The 20,401-nt window shown below is 37.9% G+C and overlaps 3 protein-coding genes across 5 annotated transcripts in view; all 3 read right to left on the bottom strand.

Annotated features, from left to right (window-relative positions):
- The window catches only part of actr2a (actin related protein 2a), an 8,877-nt gene extending 7,915 nt beyond the window's left edge, over nucleotides 1–962 (bottom strand). The window contains exons 1-2 of the mRNA XM_073814599.1: nucleotides 822–962; nucleotides 1–21 (exon numbers count right to left, since the gene is read on the bottom strand). The exon at nucleotides 1–21 is cut by the window's left edge and continues 90 nt beyond it. Of these exons, the coding sequence (XP_073670700.1) occupies nucleotides 1–21; nucleotides 822–869 (69 nt within the window). The 5' untranslated portion in view covers nucleotides 870–962. The remainder of the gene's footprint in view (nucleotides 22–821) is intronic.
- A 1,092-nt stretch (nucleotides 963–2,054) lies between these two features.
- On the bottom strand, nucleotides 2,055–10,178 carry atg4da (autophagy related 4D, cysteine peptidase a). The gene is made up of 11 exons (XM_065295309.2): nucleotides 10,071–10,178; nucleotides 7,088–7,323; nucleotides 6,839–6,922; nucleotides 6,275–6,448; nucleotides 5,839–6,181; nucleotides 5,323–5,387; nucleotides 5,109–5,242; nucleotides 4,773–4,851; nucleotides 4,606–4,682; nucleotides 3,477–3,596; nucleotides 2,055–3,304 (listed from the first exon to the last, which is right to left on the bottom strand). Exons 2-11 carry the CDS (start codon nucleotides 7,281–7,283, stop codon nucleotides 3,125–3,127), a joined length of 1,452 nt encoding a protein of 483 aa, XP_065151381.2. The 5' UTR covers nucleotides 7,284–7,323; nucleotides 10,071–10,178; the 3' UTR covers nucleotides 2,055–3,124.
- Nucleotides 10,179–12,487: 2,309 nt separating this feature from the next.
- The window catches only part of mast1a (microtubule associated serine/threonine kinase 1a), a 56,728-nt gene continuing 48,814 nt past the window's right edge, over nucleotides 12,488–20,401 (bottom strand). For all 3 annotated transcript variants that reach the window (XM_065295311.2, XM_065295310.2, XM_065295312.2), the window contains 6 exons: nucleotides 20,092–20,340; nucleotides 19,768–20,000; nucleotides 19,562–19,684; nucleotides 19,334–19,467; nucleotides 19,058–19,245; nucleotides 12,488–18,977 (listed from right to left, as the gene is read on the bottom strand). In XM_065295311.2, coding sequence (XP_065151383.2) covers nucleotides 17,320–18,977; nucleotides 19,058–19,245; nucleotides 19,334–19,467; nucleotides 19,562–19,684; nucleotides 19,768–20,000; nucleotides 20,092–20,340 — 2,585 coding nt within the window. In that variant the 3' untranslated portion in view covers nucleotides 12,488–17,319. The remainder of the gene's footprint in view (nucleotides 18,978–19,057; nucleotides 19,246–19,333; nucleotides 19,468–19,561; nucleotides 19,685–19,767; nucleotides 20,001–20,091; nucleotides 20,341–20,401) is intronic.

Raw genomic sequence — 20,401 nt, forward strand, 5'->3', positions numbered from 1 at the left:
GGCATAGCCACACTTCACAAACTGAAACGAAGAGAGGGAGAATTAGATTACTGATTTTACAGCAGTCAATCTGTTTGATTTAGTAAGGTGTTACATTTATAAATAAAAGCTTCATCAGTAGTCTGCAGTGCACTTTAGTATTTTAACCTGTAGAGACGAGTAACACAGGATCTGTCAAAAAAAAAAAAAACTGTGCATCTCCATTATTTATGTATTAACTTTTGTTTTTGGATAGGGTATATTAGATGAGGTAAGTATTCACAACCATTGTAGGAATAAAAATATCATGTTATTACTATCTAACAGAGAAATCATCATGCAAAATGTGTCTCTCTCTGTGCTTTTGCTCGTATGTCACTTCCTCTCTCGGCCAGATGTGAGATTACAAACCCGGAAGAGATCTGAGATCATCATCATTTTCCCCTTTTATAGGCACAAACATACACATTTCATTTACGAAAAAGCACAAATGCAATTAACATCACAAATAACGCACGTGCATACACTGAGCCAGGTAACAATGAATAATAAACATAATAAAGATTAATCGCCTCAAGACATACACACATGCAATCCTCGTAAAACATCCACATGCAAAACATTCATAGTCAACGCTCGTCTATCATTTCTGCATTTTTAATCGGTAGTCTTGCACAGGTTGTGTGTTAAACGCATTTAATCGTGTAAAATAAGGTGCCATCTACACACTTCCTGTTCCGCCGCATCTCTCTCCTACAACCCTTTATAAAACCGCACACAACCGCCGAATTAAACGTCATCCGACCCGGACCGAGCCGTAGAAGTTTGGGAATGAGACTCACCCCTGTCCCGTTGTCACAGACCACCACTTTCCTGCCCTGACTGTCCATCTTTCTCCAGACTCCGTGAATCCGCCCTGATTTCAGCACTGCTGCCGCTGCTGTGCTCAGGAAAGCGGAAGTCACTCAGCGCCTGCCTAGCCCTTCGAGCGAAACCAAAATAAAAGTCCTTCAAAATAAATGTCGTGTTTTTAACATACCATACACATCTTCCATAAATGGACAGCTGATTTAATGTTGGTTTAAAGTAGGGGTTTACCAACAAGGATTATCGAATCCAGAGGTATTTGTGAGGAACTGCATTTTTTTTTATTTTGATAAAATGTAATTTTTGCATTAAATTGAATAAATAAAACTAAATAAATATGAAAAAATAAATAAGTAAATAAATATATATATATAAAGATTTTGATTTTGCATTAAATTAAATAAATAAAACTAAATAAATATATTTATTAAAGAATTTGATAAAATGTCAATGCTGCATTAAATTGAATAAATAAAACTAAATAAATATATAAATAAATAAAAAAATGTCAATGCTGAATTAAATTTAATGAATAAAAATAAATATGAAAGAACAAATACATTTTAAAAATACACGTATTTTTAAGATCTTAATAAAAATGTCATACGCTTAATTAAATGTAACGAATCAAAAAGAAAGAACAATTAAAAAAATTATATATATATATATATATATATATATATATATATATATATATATAAAGATCTCGCTAAAAAATATCAATGGTGAATTAAATGCATTGAATAAAAATAATTATGAAAAAAACAAATTAATTAATTCATTATATATATATATATAGATATAATATATATATAATATAGATAGATCTTGACTAAAATGGCAATGCTGAATTAAATTTAATGAATAAGAATAAATAAATATCAGATAATTCAGATAAAATAAGAATTGAACACACTTCGTAGAGAACATCCAAATAAATGTATATAAAATATTAATTTAAATTAAAAGATTCAATTACAAGATTAACATACTTCAGGGCATACATCAAATAAATAATTTGCTGACAAAAATCCCATTTTTAGAGAATGCTTGTTTTTTAAATGTATTTTATGCAAACAGCCACACACAATAGAAATATTGACAACTAAAAAACAAACATTTTCTTGTAATATTTCTGTGTGTCTGTAACCATTTTTTATTTTTGTGTTACCATCTATTTAAATAACTCAGCAATTTCACTTCATCAATACAATTATTTTCACTTTTTAATTTTGAGAAAATAAATTAAAACCACAAACAGACAAACAGGCTGATGGTCTTGCTGTCCACTGGTCCCACAGACACATGTTCAAAACATAGGACAGAAAAAAACAATAGCAACGATTTGGTTAAAAAAAAAAAAATGACAGCAGTTAAACCTTCAGATGCATCTGAACAAAACAGTGTTCAAAAACTTCATAAAAATAAAATAAACAGTAACAGCATATTGACCTGAAACGGCACAAAACCAGAAATCAAACATCTAGACAGTTTCCAGCATCAGATTCAACAACACACAGTCTCAGAGAGCTTGAGGAGGTACTTAGGCTGTGAGTCCCATTAAAATGTACAATTAAATAAGATAACCAATTCAAAAGCATCACGAAAATACACTCATACTGCAGTGTTCTATAAACAGAAAACTATATACAGCAACAAGATGGCTTCTCATATACCAGTGTTCAAGTTATTATTACACACAATACTTCAAACTTTATCCAGTTATAGAGCAAAATACTCTGTCTACCAATAGCAAATTTATGTGTTTCATATGTGAAACAGAAGACTTTGTGTGTTTAAAAACTGTAGTGATTGTCCACATCCACAGCTGCGATCTATTTACAGGTGAATCACACACATAGATGCCCCAATTAAATTACACACTATAACCAAAAAGCCAAAAAAAGGACGACATTTTGCAAAAAGACAATTAAGTAGAACAACTAAGATTTCTTTGCATTGCAAAATTGTTTTTAATTAAAACAAATCAACTCCAAAATTTTTATTAAAGGCATTTTTAATTACAGGGAGTACAATCATATACTTAACTGAATTAATAATCCTTTTTTGTGCATTGCAATAATAGGAGTTTAGAATAAATAACACGCAAAGAAATCTTATTCGTCCTTTTGTGTCCGTTTTCATTTTATGAGCAGATACATGTTATGTACACAACGACATGTGTGGAGGGTTTTACATCATGTTTGACTTACGCATACAGTGCAGTTTTATTAATGTTAGTGCAGAATCTACGAGGCTTCACGTGACCTTTGACTCCTCACAGGAGCACAAAATCATCCGTGCTTCCCCTCTTTTTGTTCTTGCTCGGTCTGTTAAGCGGCAAAATGTGTGATGTGGAGTCCACAGCCCTCTCGCTCTGCCCCTCTAGTCCAAAGTTCGGCCCCTCACCCTCCACAAATGTAAAGATGGGATACTTCTCTTTGGATGACGACAAAGCCTGAAAGACAACACGGCATGTGAGCAGTGAATTATGGGATTTGTGCAATTTTGAAGACTTTTAACCGTATGTTTAGATAATAAGAAAGCCAACATTTCCGAACAATAATTATTATATCACTTTTAAAGTTGATGTGAAGCTCAATTTTTTACTGGATGAAACATATACTCACTTCACTGACCACCAAGCACAAATGATCAAAATCTTTCTTGGTTTTTGCGTAGAAGCCGATAGTGCAGCTGGGATCCATGCGATTGAAGTTCATCTTCCTCGGCGAGTTGCAGTGAAATGACTGTGAGAGGCGAGAGAGATGCATCAGTTTGTTATAAACAACAATTAAAGGGATAGTTCACCCAAAAATTATCACGGGCCTCATTCACTTCCATAGTAATCTTTTATGGGGCTTATGATTTAACATTCCTTAAAATATCTTCCTTTGTGGTCATCCAAACAAAGAAATTTATTCAGGTTCGTAACAACATGAGAGTGAGTAAATGATGACAGAATTTTCATTTTTTGGCAAACTATGTCTTTAAGTATGGTCCATTTTTTACATGCAGAGAAGGGTTAGTGTATAGTGCGCATAACGCAAAGTTCCCAAGTTCCCTTTAAAGGTGCATTGTGTAAGTATTAGAAGGATCTCTTGACAGAAATGCAATATAATATACACAACTATATTATCAGTGGTGTATAAAGACCTTACATAATGAACTGTATTAGTTTTATTACCTTATGAGCCGTTTTTATCTACATACATCCTTACATGTTTGTACAGTAGCCCTAAACGGACAAAATGGTCTATAAAACACGTTTCATCACTACGTTGTCTAAAGGCCGTTTCACACAGTACGCAGCAAAATCGCCGCACGGCTTCAGCTTTTCTCTTGTATTAGAAGCGTTTTGTGCAGCATTTAGTGCAAATATGTTTATCTTCAACGGCGCCTGCCATGAAGTGCCGTGTCCTTAAAAGGAATAGGATTCTGGGTGCATGAGCAAGGCGTGTGGACCAACTCTGCTTCACTTCTGTAACCGCCCCCGTTTTGCCGCTTTCCGCACGTATCCTGTTGAAAAAGAACTAAACACTCGTGGTTAGCGCGTACCGTGTGAAACGGCCTTTAGAAGATGATGTGTTTGTCCTGTGGCGGCTATTGTAGCTTCTCTATGCATTTCAAAAGGGAGGGGTGAGCTGTGGACTGAGCCGTTGGTTGCAATTAACACTAAACCACTAAAAATCTCAACATACTCTCTAATGTAAGTAATGTGTTTCTGTATAATTGTAGCGGGTTTGGTTTCTGTCTCACCTCCAGAGAGAAGTTACCCTGGGTGACGTCTACTACCGGCTGACAGTAGTGTGGGTCTAGATATAACAGCTGCTCGTCTAAAGACAAAGAAAAGCCAGTCAGATGACAGATAGAAACATAATATCCAATCATCAAATAGTGCTGACGTAAAAAAAAAACAGGCGTACCTTGAAAGCCAATAAAAAATAAGGAATGCTTGGGTTTTCCTCCAATAATTCCTATACAGCATTTTAACTTGAGAATGCTCTAGAAAAGAACAGATCGTTCATTGTCAATATGGATGTAAGGCACATAAATCATTTTTTAATTAAAGGTTTTCAACATAAAACAATCATTCATAGTGTAAAGAATATTCTGTGAAAATATAACCCTGATATCTTTAGTAAAAGTCATGTCAAATCAAACTTTGATGCTCCTATCTCATTATTAAATTATAAGTAGAGGTTGAAGTAAATGTTTATACTTATTACCTAATAAATATTTTTTTAGTAGAATGCATGTACCTTAACACAATCAATGTATGAAGGGTTTAGTGAATCTCCTCCCAGGCGTACTGGCACTAAAATGATGATCGATTTCCATTCCGATCCACTGGACTCTGACGGCTCACACAATCGCATGATATCTCCTTTATATACTGCTCAACACACACAGACACAAGTATAAGACAACCGTCACTTACAAACACATAACACACAATAAAGGATAAAAACTCACTCGTGCAGTCCTGGGCTACGTATACAGCGAGGTTCCGACACTCTTCGGTTTTAGCCACTGCTTTTCTGAAAATAATAAATGCAGAAAATGTCATAAAGGTTCAGTTGTTAAAGGGATAGTTCACCCCAAAATGAAAATGATGTCATCATTTACTCATCCTCATGTTGTCCTAAACCTGTATGAGTTTCTTTATTCTGCTGTACACAAAAAAAGGTATTATGATGGTAAACACATAGTAGGAAAAACAAGTACAATTGAAGTCAATGGGTACTTTCAACGGTGTGCTTAACATCATTTATCAAAATATCTTGTGTACAGCAGAAAAAAGAAACTCTAGGACAACATGAGGGTAAGTAAATGATGACATCATTTTCATTTTGGGGTGAACTCTCTTTAAAAAGCTTAACTTCATACTTCATACTTGGCTATTTTGCCAAATTTCCCACACCAAGAAAAACAAGGATTTGTAATGACGAGATTATGTCTCATATCAGTCTGGACTTAACCCTTTCTCACCTTAGCATATGTGCCACTACAGACGGGCCATACCAGTCCCCTGCCCTCTTCCCAGACTCTTTTCCCAGCTCCACCAGCTGATGTACACCAAACGGGGCCGTGGGCTGGTCCCCGAACCAAGACACCACCATCCTGTGATTGACCTCCACCTTAGGGTCATGGCTAGCAGGAGGTCGTCTAAGAGCACCGTCGTCTCCAGAGTTGGGGTCCTTCTGTACAACGGGGCTGGCCAAGGAGGATCTGAAGGACGGCAGAGACATGCCAGCCGGCCGAGAGGGGGAACGTGGTCTCAGCACCTCAAAATCAACATCTGACAGCGGGTGACAATCCGCCCACCTCCAGTCTGGGTTACGTGGTGCAAAACAAAGCTTGCGTGAGATTTTTCCACTGATATTACTTACATTTTTTTAGTTAGTAAAAGATATGTTAATCAGACCTGGAGGCATGAAATGCTGCATTAATCCCTTCGCCAGGAGCATTTGTCCGCTGCGCAGCATGCAGCCCCAGCCGCAGTCCGTGGTCAAGCTGGATCCCTCCAGTTGAGGAAACTCCCTCCTGTAGGTGAGCCAAACGCAGGACACAAACGTCTGCCGAAAACGTTCCACCTCATCTGGTTTAGGAAAGACAGCAACATCGATTCAACCAATGCAGTGAGCTTGAGGCGGGTCTATGTGCTTGTTTGACCAATAGGAGTTGATAATATCATTTTTGGGCGTGCACGACAAAGTGTTGTTTTTGTGTGTGTCTCTTTAAATGCAAATGAGCTACTGCTTCCCTCCCTGTTTATTTTTATCTATACTGTGACAACATACACTGTTTTTAATACCTGGTTTATATTAAATGTGCGGTAACGAATTTATTTTTAAACAGAAATTATGACCAAACTGTGTTCTTCAGACAGTTGTGGGCGGAGCCTGTGCAATTACACGTCAATAACTGTTCATTCTGAACTGTGTATGAAGTATTCAGATGGGCGTGTTTAACAGATTGCATGCCTCACCTTCATTATTGAACACGTAAGACTGGCCCATAAGGATCAGAGGAGACGTTGTGTTAAAGGTAGTTTTAGTTTTAACAGACCAGCCTGGGGAAACACAAATAGACATGAAACTCATTTGAATATAGTAGATTATATCTGGACATGCATTTCAAATATAGCACAGAAACAAGGAACGAAGGAGTATGTCGTTGTTTTCGGTCTTGAAAAGCAGTTTGTGAATCACAGTATTATTTAATCACAAAACCCAACCGTATTTGACGTTGTTCCAGGCCGACATGAACTTGGCCTTGAGACGATCCACTTCGGCAAGCTCTCCGGGACTATCTCTGGTGCCATCGGTCACGGACCCGTGGCCAATGTGACTTTTGGACTGAGGTGGGGGCTTGTCCTCATGAGCTCCACCGCCCACTATGTACTGAACCGCACTGGGGGATATGGAGTTCATGGTTCAGGCTGATGATGGCAGCATTGCAAAATAACTTAACCTGAGAGAAATGGAAAAAAAGATGCTATATGAGAAGAAATACTGAAACTAAGAATAAGAGAACAGGTTCTTGGTGTTTCATGAGATCATAAAAACTGCTACTAAATGTTGTGCATGGCCTTCTAAAGTGTTTCATTTACATATCCTTGTGTTTCATTTTAAGCATCAACTTTGTCAGATGAAGTGCTTAGAAGAAATAAAAATACTAAAGCTAAAATAAAGAAATATTTTAAAGTATTAGTTCACCCCAAAATGAGAATTTTATTATAAATCACTTACACCCTGTGTCATTCTAAACCACAAAGTCCTTCGATTGTCTTTAGAAAACATTGCCAAAAAGGTCCATGTGCCATCAGTAGTTATTTATTTATTCATGCATTTGGCATACGCTTGTTTCCAAAGCGACTTACAGTGCATTACAAGCTATACATGTTTTTTAGCAGTATTTGTGTTTCCTGGGTTCAAACCCATGACCACTGAGCTAGTTCATACTGCTGACGTAGTTGCCAGGGTACAGATACAGAATACACTGGCAAGTAATTTGTACAAGTTTACAGGCTGCTAAAGTATTGTTTACAATGTTTGCATTATGGCTTAAATAACAAAAGAAACAAACAAACAAAAAAAACGCTGGCAACTACGTCAGTTGGTCACGTCAGCAGCATGCACCGTAGTCTGCTCGTGATTGCGCACTGAAGGACCAAGCAGGAGAACAAATTGTTGAATAAAATCAATATTTTTGCTTTCTTTGTGAAGGGGTTTTAACATAAGGTGGTATGGCATCTTACACACAAAAGCCATTGGCACGTGCCACAGTTTTTAGTTGCTTGTTGAGTGGTACTTCCTGTTACCGGTGGCACGTTTAGTGGCTCATCCACTGACACAGGTCAGAAAAACTTAGGTCTGTTAGATTGAGCCATGTGGCATTGACAATCACGGATCAACACAGCTCTGAGAGTGACTTACACGTGCTGCTGCTTATTTCTGGACACACAAAAAATCCGCTAAACCCGGTGACATGCGCCGCTAAACACTGTGGCATGCGCCGCTAAACACTGTGGCATGCGCCGCTAAACACTGTGGCATGCGCCGCTAAACACTGTGGCATGCGCCGCTAAACACTGTGGCACGCGCCGCTAAACACTGTGGCACGCGCCGCTAAACACTGTGGCACGAGCCGCTAAACACTGTGGCACGAGCCGCTAAACACTGTGGCATGAGCCGCTAAACACTGTGGCATGAGCCGCTAAACACTGTGGCATGAGCCGCTAAACACTGTGGCAGAGCCATTGGAAACCAATGGCCAATGGCTTCTGTGCGTAAGATGCCATGCCACTTTATGTTAAAACTGCTACTGGAGATTTCATTAAAAATATACCAAAAAGTGTTCTGAAGTCAATCGAAGGACTTGAGAACGACACAGGGGTAAGTGATTTATGATCAAATTGTAATTCTGCGGTGAACTAACCCTTTAAGTAAAAGTTTCCATGTACCTTTTCTGATAAGGAGAATAGTACAGAAGTGTCTCAATATATGACGAGTTTCATTGGTATTCCATGTTTTGCATATGTGTGTGTGAACAATGCATGGTATTACGACAGACAATACTTTTTGTTGAGCTATCAAGAAGTCATGCACCATTAATTGCTTTGACGTCAGCTTGAATCTGCACAACTGAAACTTAAAAACACTCCACCGGTGTGTTGCGTAAACAATCGCTTTGTCTGTGGAAAATGAGTCGGTCACATGAGGACAGGTGTGGTAAGCACATATAATACATAAGTAATGTTGTGACTTCCTTTTTCCTGGTTTTCTCCAGGAAGTTCGAGATCCCTACTGAAAAATCTCCAAGCTTGGTTTTAGTGTAGCAAGCTGGTCTAGCTGTGTTTTGGTCACTTTTTAAGCTGGTCTAGCTGGATTTAGCTGGTTAGGCTGAAAGACCAGCTTAAACCAGCTACTGCCACCCAGCTACCAGCTTATGCTGGTCTTAGCTGGATTTTTTTGTAGGGATGACAGTCAAATGGACGGAAATGATATGATCAGATAAGTTTGTAACGAGAAAGAGACGAATTGCACAACAATGCAAATTCTGTGTCCATTTAATCTGTGTGCATGTGACCCCTCAGGGAAAGTGGACGCACGTGCATAATTTTAAACCATGTGACTATTCAGTACTCAAGTGAGTGAATATAACCTATGTCATTAATCAAGAAAGGATGGAAACAAACTACTATTCATACTATAATGCTTTAAACTACCAGCTCCCTATTCCTGACTGTAGTATATTATTTACAGTATTGAATAATGGCCTAGATTTGCAGTAAAGTTACGACGGAGAACTGTGAGGAAAACTGTGTCCACAACTTTACACATTTACAGTGTTATAAATCAGCATTTTTAAATAAATGAATCCACATGTGAATTAAACAGGTAAATATAATGCGTGTTGTTGCGCATACTACTTAAAAGTACAGTAAGTATACAATATTTAGTACTGTATGCAGTACTCCACTATATCATTATCACGAACACAGGAAAATCCAGTTTTATGTGGCTAGAATAGCAATATTGTTTAATAATAATAATATAATTGAATCAAAAAATACTGATTTTGAGGCTGTGTGTAAAAGTTACCTCAGAATGAAGTATGGATACGTTATATCCATATACACTACAGTGTATCCCGTAGTGCACCTATAAAGCATTTAACACATTTGATGAAGCTTTACTAAATATTACAACACTTACCTTCACGTTAAACCCGGCATTTCTAACGCCTTTTCTCCCTTTTCTTTAATTTGGCAGCGATATCCACCACCGAGCTGCCCAGTCGACAGTCTGGTGTCTGGCAAGGACGCGAGGACTGATCTCAGGCCTCTTCAGACGCCGTCATCTCGACGAGCATCGACAAAAGCTAAAATCGTGAGTTTTCACGTCTTTATAATCTTGCTCAGGCGTAAATTGTCATCTTAGATAAATACTGTATAAAATAGCAAACGATTAAAGCAGTACGCAGTCACTTCCTGTTGTCATTCCGGATACACACCCTGGGCCCGCCCACTGCGTTACGTGATTGGTCAGATTGATAAGTGCGGTTTGATGATTGGGCGTGTTTCCATCGCTCTACACGTAGGGAAACTTGAGCCAATTGACGCCAACGATAGGGTTAAATATAAATTAAATACATATTAAAACAAACGCCAGGGGTGTTTAAAATAAATACATTTATTTTAATTCCTGTTTTTATACAAGCCTACCATATCATCTTCTGAATAGTCTTTTATTAATAAGTCAATGAAGTGTTTACATATCAGGATGTTTATTTAAATAAACTACACTGCAAAAATGATTTTCAAGAAAAAAATCTAGTATTTCTGTCTTGTTTTCAGTAAAAATATCAAAAAATTCTTAAATTAAGATTAAGATTTAAATTAAGCTTTTTCTTGATGTGCAAAACGACTCCAAGAAATTAAGTCTAGTTTTTAGACCAAAAATATCAAATTTAAGTGATTTTGTGCATAAAACAAGCAAAACAATCTGCCAATGGGGTAAGCAAAAAAATCTTGAAAAATTTTCTTAAACACTAAATTCAAGAAAAAAATTAAGAAAAAATAGCTTACCACATTGGCTGATTTTTTGCTTATTTTATGCACAAAATCATTATTTTTGGTCTAAAAACTAGACTTATTTTCTCATCAAGAAAAAGCATCTTAATTTAAGAATTTTTACATATTTTTACTGAAAACAAGACAAAAATACTAAGAATTTTTTTTCTTGAAAATCATTTTCTGCAGTGTATAATAAAAATTAAAATATTGATTGATAATTTCTCCTTAAAAAGTGTATTAATCGTCTCAACTGTAAAAGAAAATAAAAACTATAAAAGAAATAATGGTTTGCGTTGTTTTTCATAATGTCTGTTTTTAAAAGAGACACTTAAGTTCTCTACATTAAAAGAAAAAAAATATCATTTACATGAATGTTTGTTTTTAGTTTTATTTCACAGTAAAATGTAACATTAACTAGACACTCTTAAAGGGGACATTTCACAAGACATTGTTAAGATATCAAATAAATCTTTGGTGTCCCCAGAGTACATATGTGAAGTTTTAGCTCAAAATATATAGATAATTTATTATAGCATGTTAAAATTACCACCTTGTAGGTGTGTCCTTTTTAAATGCAAATGAGGTTATCTCTGCACTAAATGGCAGTGCTGTGGTTGGATAGTGCAGATTAAGGGGCGTTATTATCCTCTTCTGACATCACAAGGGGAGCCACATTTCATTTACCTATTTTTTCTGCATGCTTGAAGAGAATGGTTCACCAAAACTAAGTTACTGGGTTGATTTTTTTACATTTCTAGGTTGATAGAAGCACTGGGGACCCAATTATAGCACTTTAACATGGAAAAAGTCAGATTTTCATGATATGCCCCCTTTAAATAAATATAAGCTGTTACTGTATAAATCAATAGTGAGTGAAAGGTCACATGAGTGTTACAATTTGTAGTTGAGTAATTCTGCTTGCAGACCACTATTTGTTCATGAAAACACTCATAGATGATAACAGCAGTGTCTAACTTGTGTTTACAAAGGGTCAATACAATGCTGTTAATAATCCGTAAGTTATAGTTTGATAAGAGACAACAAAATGGTCTATGGTCAAAGGTCTATAATGCCAAATTACTGTAATTGTACAAACTTAAGTTAGTACAAATCTATATAACCAAAGCCCTGGTGACTCTTGACCTACATTATACCTACACTGTTTTTGTTTAATGCACTATGTTGTCAAACAATTTACAAGTCATTTCAACTTACTATTATTTATATTGACTAGAGATGTTTCAACAAAAATATTTAAGGCAGCAAAGATTTTATTACAGTGTAGCAAATCCTACATTGTTACAATATTTCAATTCTCTCTTTTCCTATAAATATATGTTTTCCTATATATATGTGTGTGTGTGCGCACGTGTGTATATATATATATATATATATATATATATATATATATATATGTATATATATGTATGTATGTTTTTATATATATATATATATATATATATATATATATATATATATATATATATATATATATATATGTATGTATGTATGTATGTGTGTATATATATATATATATATATATATACCCATCATTTTGTAGTAATAAAAGAAGGCTGCATGTACTTTCATACAATAATTTTTTTATTAACTGAATCACTGCACCTCAGGTAATGGATCATCTGACATTTGCTGTAAGTGGTCAACAAAAAAAATGTAATCATAACCTGCCAAAAATGCCACATAACAGTGAAATAGGTGTTGCAGTCTAATGATATAATTTCTCCTCTGTAGGACATTCATAGACAGAAACGGTCCTTACATATATGTACAATATTTTACAGAACTTTGGACAAATGATCACAGAATGTTATTAAATGAAAATACAAATCTGACATGAAATAAAGTGCATTCTTAAAAGATCACATTTTTGTAGGAAATAAAAAATACTCAAATATGACCACAAAACCGATTGAATTGTGACACGAACACATATTCCAACATATACAAGTGGACAACTTATGTTTTAATTGTTTTCTATACAATTCAAGGTCTGTTAATCTATTCTGCAGTGCAAATCATTCAGAATTAAAATGAAACGTTTTACAGCATAACAAAGCATTATAATGTCTCACCTTTGCAATAAGCTTTAACAGTCACATAGTATAAAGTAGTACCATTCTGGGCTGTGAAGTGTTAAATGCTTAAAAAGGGGCCACCATCAATAATGGAATAAAAACACTAATAAACAGAAATGAAGGGTCACTCAATCTGATGTGTTATTCTAACTTAATTTGTCTATTAAAACATTCACCACTTTTGTGCATATCTTACTTTGTGTTCACTTATACATCCCAATAACTCTCTGTTATACCTCTGTGTTGAGTTTCTACTTAATAGAATAAATAAACATATTATGCTTTTAATAGATATCTAAAAATCTTCACAAACACTGAAACGAGATCTGAAACGGCAAATCATATCTGATATGAGAGAACAGCTTGAAAGAGAATACATTTATAGCTATCAGAACCTGTTTATCATGCTACAATAAATTAATACCTTTGTATGGTATTACGAAATACAAATAAAGCACTCTTGGTCTATTCACCCCCTGCTAATACTACTTTAAAGTAAGGGTGTAAAATAGTGAAGGCGCACCTGTTAGCCATCAGATGGCAGCATGACACAATCTATTCCTGTCGCACCTTAAAGGGATAGTTCACCCAAAAATGAAAATTCTGTCATCATGTACTCACTCTCATGTTGTTACAAACCTGTATTCATTTCTTTATTATGATGAACACAACAGAAGTTATTTTTAGGAATGTTTGTAAGCAAACCGATCATGAGCCCCATTCACTTCCATAGTACAAAAAAAATAATACTATGGAAGTGAATGGGGCTCAGGAACGGTTTGATAAAAAAAATTGATACAGGTTTGTAACAACATGAGAGTGAGTAAATGATGATTTTTGGGTGAACTATTTCTTTAAGGTGCAATAATAATAATAATAATATTATATAAAATAAAAACATATAAAATAATTATAATTATATATAATTATTATTATTATATTATTATTTAAGTTGAGACAGGAATAGTTTGGGTGATACTGCATCTTAGCAATAAATGTAGTTTGAATAATATGTTTTGTTTACACACAGCAGTAATAAATCAATCAAAACAATAGCCCATTAGTAATAATAATGTGCTTATGTTAATGTTATACATGAAATATTTTAAATAGCGTAGTAACTATGTAAATTAAATGACGTACATACTTCTTAACTGTTACTGTGGGTTCACACCAGATGCGAGTTCAACAATTTGCGCGAGTAGATTACATACAAAGTCAATGCAAAGACGCGATCAGACGCGTTCTCGCGTGGGGCGATGCGAATGACGTAAAAACAAGCGCTATTCGCCTCAAACGCGTCTTCGACTCGACGTTAAATCCCGCGAGTAATCAACAGCGAGTAACGCAATGCCCCACGTTTGGTGTGTACGTAGCATTAAAACCGTACGTTATATATAGTATGTGTTGGTGCGGTATGCATACACCCGAACATACTACATACTATATTTAATTGATTCACTTTTTGAATTTGGCAGATCCTTAGCTCTCGTGACCTAATGGGATAGAAAAGTAGGCCTAGTGTCCATCCAATGCATACTTAAAAATCCACAAAAGCAGTAGACCATCCAAGTACCACATACGTTTCAGACATACTAATTTCGGATATTGATTTTCACATACTTTAGTATTCAAGTAGGCAATTTCGGATGCAGAATTTAACTTAAATTTTTTTCCTGCTTCTTTATTTAAAGAAACATCCTTGTTAATTTTTGGTCAGCCGCTCGTGTTGGTGGTTTAGATTTCTTTTTTAAATAGAAAGTGTAATAATACTAAAAAAATCCAACGTCATTCACATCTATAGATGCTAAAACTCACAAAAAATCATTTTAACAATGTATATGACCTCTATTGTACACAATAAAGAGACATTTTGGTGATTATGTTTTAGCAATATTAGTGATAATGAAACAATATCTGTCTGATCTTTCACAAACATTTTTTATTTTGCATAAAGCTTGCATACGCTCAGGTGTTAGTGTAGACACACGTTTACTAAATTTTTCTTTGCATGTTGGTGAAGAACAATCCGATCACGCAGTGAAACGCCAACAGACTGGAGGCTGAATTTGCCCCTGTGTTGCCATGACAACTATGACATTTACTGATGCTTGTACAACTATAGAGTACATTTATTATACAAAAGTGTGCTGATACATTAATCTCTGGTTCGATCTGTTGGGACATGTGTTAAAGGAATAGCTAACCCAAAAACTCTTGCCATCATTTATTTACCCCATGACATTTGAATGCATTACTTTCTTTCTTCCATGAAACATAAAAGGGGGTAGCAAGCCCTAAGGCAGCCTTTCTATACAAGAAAAGTATCAAGAAAGTCATTATTAATCAATTATATTAATCAATTTTTAACACACAAATGCGTTTGACATCCATGACGTCAAATATAGAGCGGCGCGTCCATAGGCACCATTCCAATGTGACTTTGGCATTTCAGAGAAATGGCAGAAGGGAAGATAATTCTTCATGCGTCACGCAAAGCTATCATATGGCTTGAAATAACACTTAAGACTTATTCCTAAGGACATGTTATGATTCATGAAAGAAATAAAACAAAATAGCATGGGAACAAAATGGGTTTACTCTTGAATGCTGTAATCTAAAAACTGTATTTATATGTATCTTATTTTATTTTATGATCTCATTGTTACTATGTTACTCTTTCACGTATTTGATGCCCGACAAGTGTGTCTGGACCCTTAACCAATTCTCTCATGCTATTGAATTACAAAGCTTACAGTAGATGAATCATCATTCAGGTTGTGAATGCGAGACTACAGAAAAAACGAAGTCACAGCGAGGTCAACGATCCATTTCAAAGAGACTTCAGGAGTCAAACACATAAGAAATAAAAGGTGTTTGAGGGACTACATCATATCAAGAACACTGAGCGGCCTATACAAGTTTGGGTCAAATCTTCTTGAGAAAGCTGAGATACTGTAAATATGAAATCTCAATGCACAGTCAAGCAATGACATTCCCATTCATCTCAATGCTCGACTTCGACTTACAAATGTAAAAAATAAAAGATTTCACATTTTAGTATGACAAGAGAATTGGTTAATTTTTCACATCTACAGTCGAAAAAAAAAATGCTGGGTTATTTTCAACCCAAGCGGTGTTGTGTCAAACAGAGACAAACCCAAACCATTGGGTTGGAATTTGACCTATACTGGGTTGTTTCAACACAAATTGCTGGGCTGTTTAAAAAACAGCATTATTTTGAAAATAACCCAGAATTTCTTATGTGGCTTTCACATTGGACGTGGTGTGCGCTGCGCTATGAAACCCATTCATTTCAATGGCTTGTGCCGCTTGAGGGCGGTTTGTTGTTGTGTCGAGAAAAGCGCGTGCTCAGCGGAGCGCAACTTGCGCGAGCGCCGCAGTCAAAGTTCAAAATAGTTTAACTTTTGCGTTGCGCTCTGTGACGATTACCCGCGTGGCCAATAGAAACGGGTCATCCAAACAAAATGGACGAAAAGCTTTTACTCGGAATACTCTGAGCTTTATAATACAAGTTTATACTCCTACAGAGACATCGGAAGGAAAGCCGTGTCATGGAAACACGTAGCAATTCAAGTTGGCATGTCAGGTGTGTTTTAACTCAAGTAACTCGTTGTAGGTAGGCAGCTTAAAGTTACGTAAAATGGAGACGGGCAACATCAGTCTCTGTATTCCTCATCCACTATTAAATCCAAATATAAACACTGTAGTAATTTATTGAAAACCCCGCCTACTTTGGTCTGGCCAGCAGAGCACAAATCGCTTGGCTGCGCTGAACCCAGTGGCGAGCGCAGCGTACACCGCGTTCTATGCGAAAGCCGCATTAGAGGGCAACAGCTTGTCTGATATTTTCAATCTTGGCCAAGAGTCCACCTATCGGTTTTAATCGATTGTTTACAGAAATCAAAGTTGGTCACATCAGAAAATGGAGGAATATTATTTTGGTGTCCACAGTATTCAGCATTGTTTGATCTGTTAAAGCACTTTGCTCTTGACTTTTTTCATCTTGTTGCACAAGCACCACAGAGCATGCAACTATTCAGTTTCTCTTACACACGCACATTCAACACACACTCTTAAATAATACACCTATCAGGAGCTCTGAATGTACAATAAATAACAGCCTTGAAAAGAACCTTGCGGCAAGTTTCTTTTTGTTCTGCGCAATATGGTTTAAGTCACTTGTCTAGGATGTCCTTTAATATTTAAGTGCTTTTGAAGTACACCGAATTCTCAAAAAAGAAGGCATTTATATTCCCTACCAGTACAAGATCAAGAGCCATTCTTAGGAGTACTGGCTGTCTTCACATGCAATGAAGTGCTAGGAAGGCTTTGATCAACCCCGTTGGTGCTTGATCTACTCCCAGAAGCGGCCTCTGTCTTTCCCGGTGTACAAGCTTGGGTCACATCCAATGATTTGAAGGCATCTATGGCCTGGGTTTCACCTGTAGATTTCACCAGTGTGGCCAAACCAGATTTATCACCAGGGGACTGAGGTTGAGATTTGGAAAGATCCGGAGGCATTCCAGTTGGAGATGGAGTCGGAGATGGAGAGTGTTCCTCAACGACCTCCAAAAGACATTTGTCCTCCCAATCGAATGTTGCACGGTAGCAGCTGACCGGAGGCAGGCTCTTTTCTTGCCTAAGTTTGCCCAAGGCAGAGCATTGTGCCTGGGGTGGGTGGGGTGAAATAACCCCTTTAGATGGAGTTCTCACCCTTACATCTGAAGTTCTCGTATGGGGATCTAAAGCACTTTTTTTTAGACTCTCAACATCACAAAGTCCTTTACCTGCTTTGGTTATCTCTGTGCCTACTGTCTTGCCAGGAGCAGAACATGGTATGCCTTGTTTGTTTAAAAAAACTTCCTGTTTCGCTTCTCGCTCTTGTGTCTCGGAAGAGTCTTTGCTGATGACATCTGATGTGCTTCCAGAAGATAAAGGCTTGGTGGTTCCTACTTGCTGGTTATGGGTAGTCTTACCTGCATCAGTTCCTGTTTCTTTGATTATACTTGGACCTGTAGTTTTGGCAAAGGGGGAAGACACTGTAGTCAGAGGTGATGGAATAGAGGTAACCATACTAGGCTTGTACTCTGATGCCGTTGGGGAAGATTTGGTGAATGGAGGCTGCCCAGTCTGGGGTTTAACTAGGCTAACTTCCTGTAGAGATAAATTCTGGCTTCCAGGTGGTGTAAAGCTACCTGGAAGGATTGTCTCTTTGACCACCCCTGGTTTAGTATCACTAGTCTGGCTCAGTTCACTCATCCTCTCCTTATTTCTTTCTCTTTCTCTTCCAGCAAGCAAAGCATCTCTACTCAAGGGTGACTCCTGCCTGCCCAACTTCCTGACCGGCTTCAGGACGCCCGTTTCAGGTGGAGAGGGGGTCTGCTGGGTGGGCGAAGGAGAAGTCACTGGGGCGGATGGCAAATTCTCGCCCTCAATTTCCATCAGACTCTGCAGTCCCAGCTCACAGTGGAATCCATCCTTGCGATAATCGGAATGTCCGATCTCCAAACTGTGCTTCCTCATCACCCCGATTCCCCCTTTTTTTTCTGATGAAGAAGATGAAAGAGGTGATCCGAGCTTCTCCGCCGACTGCACTCTTTTGAGTAGCGGTGAACGCGGCGGCTCAGCGCTCTTGGGTCGAGGCCTTATGATCGGTGGGGAGGAGTGCAGTTTGGCAGGAAAGGTCTGGGTGGTGTTGGAGCTTCCGACTGTGTGGCCAGGTAACGGAGGTGGTGAAGACTGAGTGGGAGATGGTGTATGAGCTAACGGAGACAAAGGAATGTTTCCCGCAGACTTGCAACGGGCTGAACGGTATTGCCTGTGCAATTTGGGGGAAAGTCCGTGCAAGGAGCTGGGACGCATGTGCTGGGTTGTTGCAGGAGAATTTGGGGTACTGGAAGCTGGAGAGCTGCTCTGAGAGGAGGCACCTGGGTGACAACCATCAAAAGGTTCATAAACCATCTTTTCATAAAGTTTATAATTGAAACCTTGAAAAAATGCTACTCACCAAGGTGGGACGAGTCAGAGGCTGATCGGTAACTCTGGGTGGGTGAGTGAGTGGACAGGCTGTGTGTAGGAGAGCCAGGAAGACTTTCACTGGATGACAGTGACCTGTTCAAAGACGACAGACTACGGCTCGTATGCAGCAGGTTGGACTGTTTAGTTATCTTGCGGAAAAGAGAGCCGCGCCTCTTACTGTAAATGATGAGAGAGAAGATATAAATGGACAAAACAGGAAACTGGTCCAATTTTCTTGATGTTAATGACGGCAGGAATGTTGTACCTCTCCTGACCCTCTTTGATGGGCCTTTTACTGCGTCTGGCCATCTTGGACTTGTAGCTAGACTTGCGTGCTGGTCCCTGTTGTATGGAGGTGTTCTCAAAGGGTGTGGTGGTCACTGTTACCTTGTTTCCACTCTGAACATTGATAAAGCAAAGAAGTTTGGAGGCCGTGTACATCATATACCAGCAGTTTTAACTTCGAGGAACAATGCCATATTTAATGTCTCACCTTAAGAATAAGCTCTACAACCTCAGTATGGACCAATCCATGCACAGATTCTCCGTTGACATGAGTGATGAGGTCACCAGCACATAGTCCCGCCTCCTGAGCAGGCCCTCCATCTTCAACATGCTGTAATTGAAAATTGACAGTATTATGGCTTAATAGTAAAAAATTCTGTTTGTTAATTTGTCATCATTGTTTTCCCTTCTTACCCAGACTATATGGTGCACACTATAGACATCAGTGTCTCCCATGTAGACCCGTATAGCACGGAGGGTAAAACCGTACTTCTTGCCAGACCGGTGAATGGTAATAGGTGAACGAAGCACCGTGACCGTGGGGCAGTAGTCGCGGCTGGGGGAGGAGTCTCGTGAAGAGGGGTTGGAGGAGAGAGAGCGTGGGGACATAGGACTGGCCAACGGAGAGCTACCCAACTGCTGCTCAACTAGAAATTGACAAACATTTATGAATTTCTCTTATGAAAACATGCCAAGGTATGAACAAGAAATGGACGGTGACAAGAGGCTGAACTGTACCTCCAGGTATCATGACAGACAGCGCTGTTGCAGATGCAGATTTGATGACCTTGTTGCTGGGACGTGAGGTGTGTTTCTCCCCATCAACAGACAGCTGTTGATGGCGCGCTCGTCGAAGCACCAGATCCTTGGTTGCTCGCTGACCAACTGGGTCGCTCGAGGCTACAGTTTCCCTAGGGATGGGTGCTGTGGCCCCTGCATTAGGTATGGGTTGTGGTTCTGATACCTCACCTGGTCTCGATGGCTTATCTGCAAATTTACATAAACAGATTTAAACTTTTTTTAATAGTCTTATTGGACGGTTCTTGGC

Source organism: Paramisgurnus dabryanus, chromosome 4 (assembly GCF_030506205.2).
Source record: "Paramisgurnus dabryanus chromosome 4, PD_genome_1.1, whole genome shotgun sequence".
In the NCBI taxonomy this organism is placed as follows: Eukaryota; Metazoa; Chordata; class Actinopteri; order Cypriniformes; family Cobitidae; genus Paramisgurnus; species Paramisgurnus dabryanus.

Bases quoted from the DNA above. Each gene is read 5' to 3' on its own strand.
- atg4da (XM_065295309.2), bottom strand. From the start codon at position 7,283: ATGAACTCCATATCCCCCAGTGCGGTTCAGTACATAGTGGGCGGTGGA. The intron at 6,449-6,838 runs GTGAGGCATGCA...TTCCTAAACCAG, and splicing joins TTACGTGTTCAATAATGAAG to ATGAGGTGGAACGTTTTCGG. The intron at 4,683-4,772 runs GTACGCCTGTTT...CTTTGTCTTTAG, and splicing joins ATTTTTTATTGGCTTTCAAG to ACGAGCAGCTGTTATATCTA.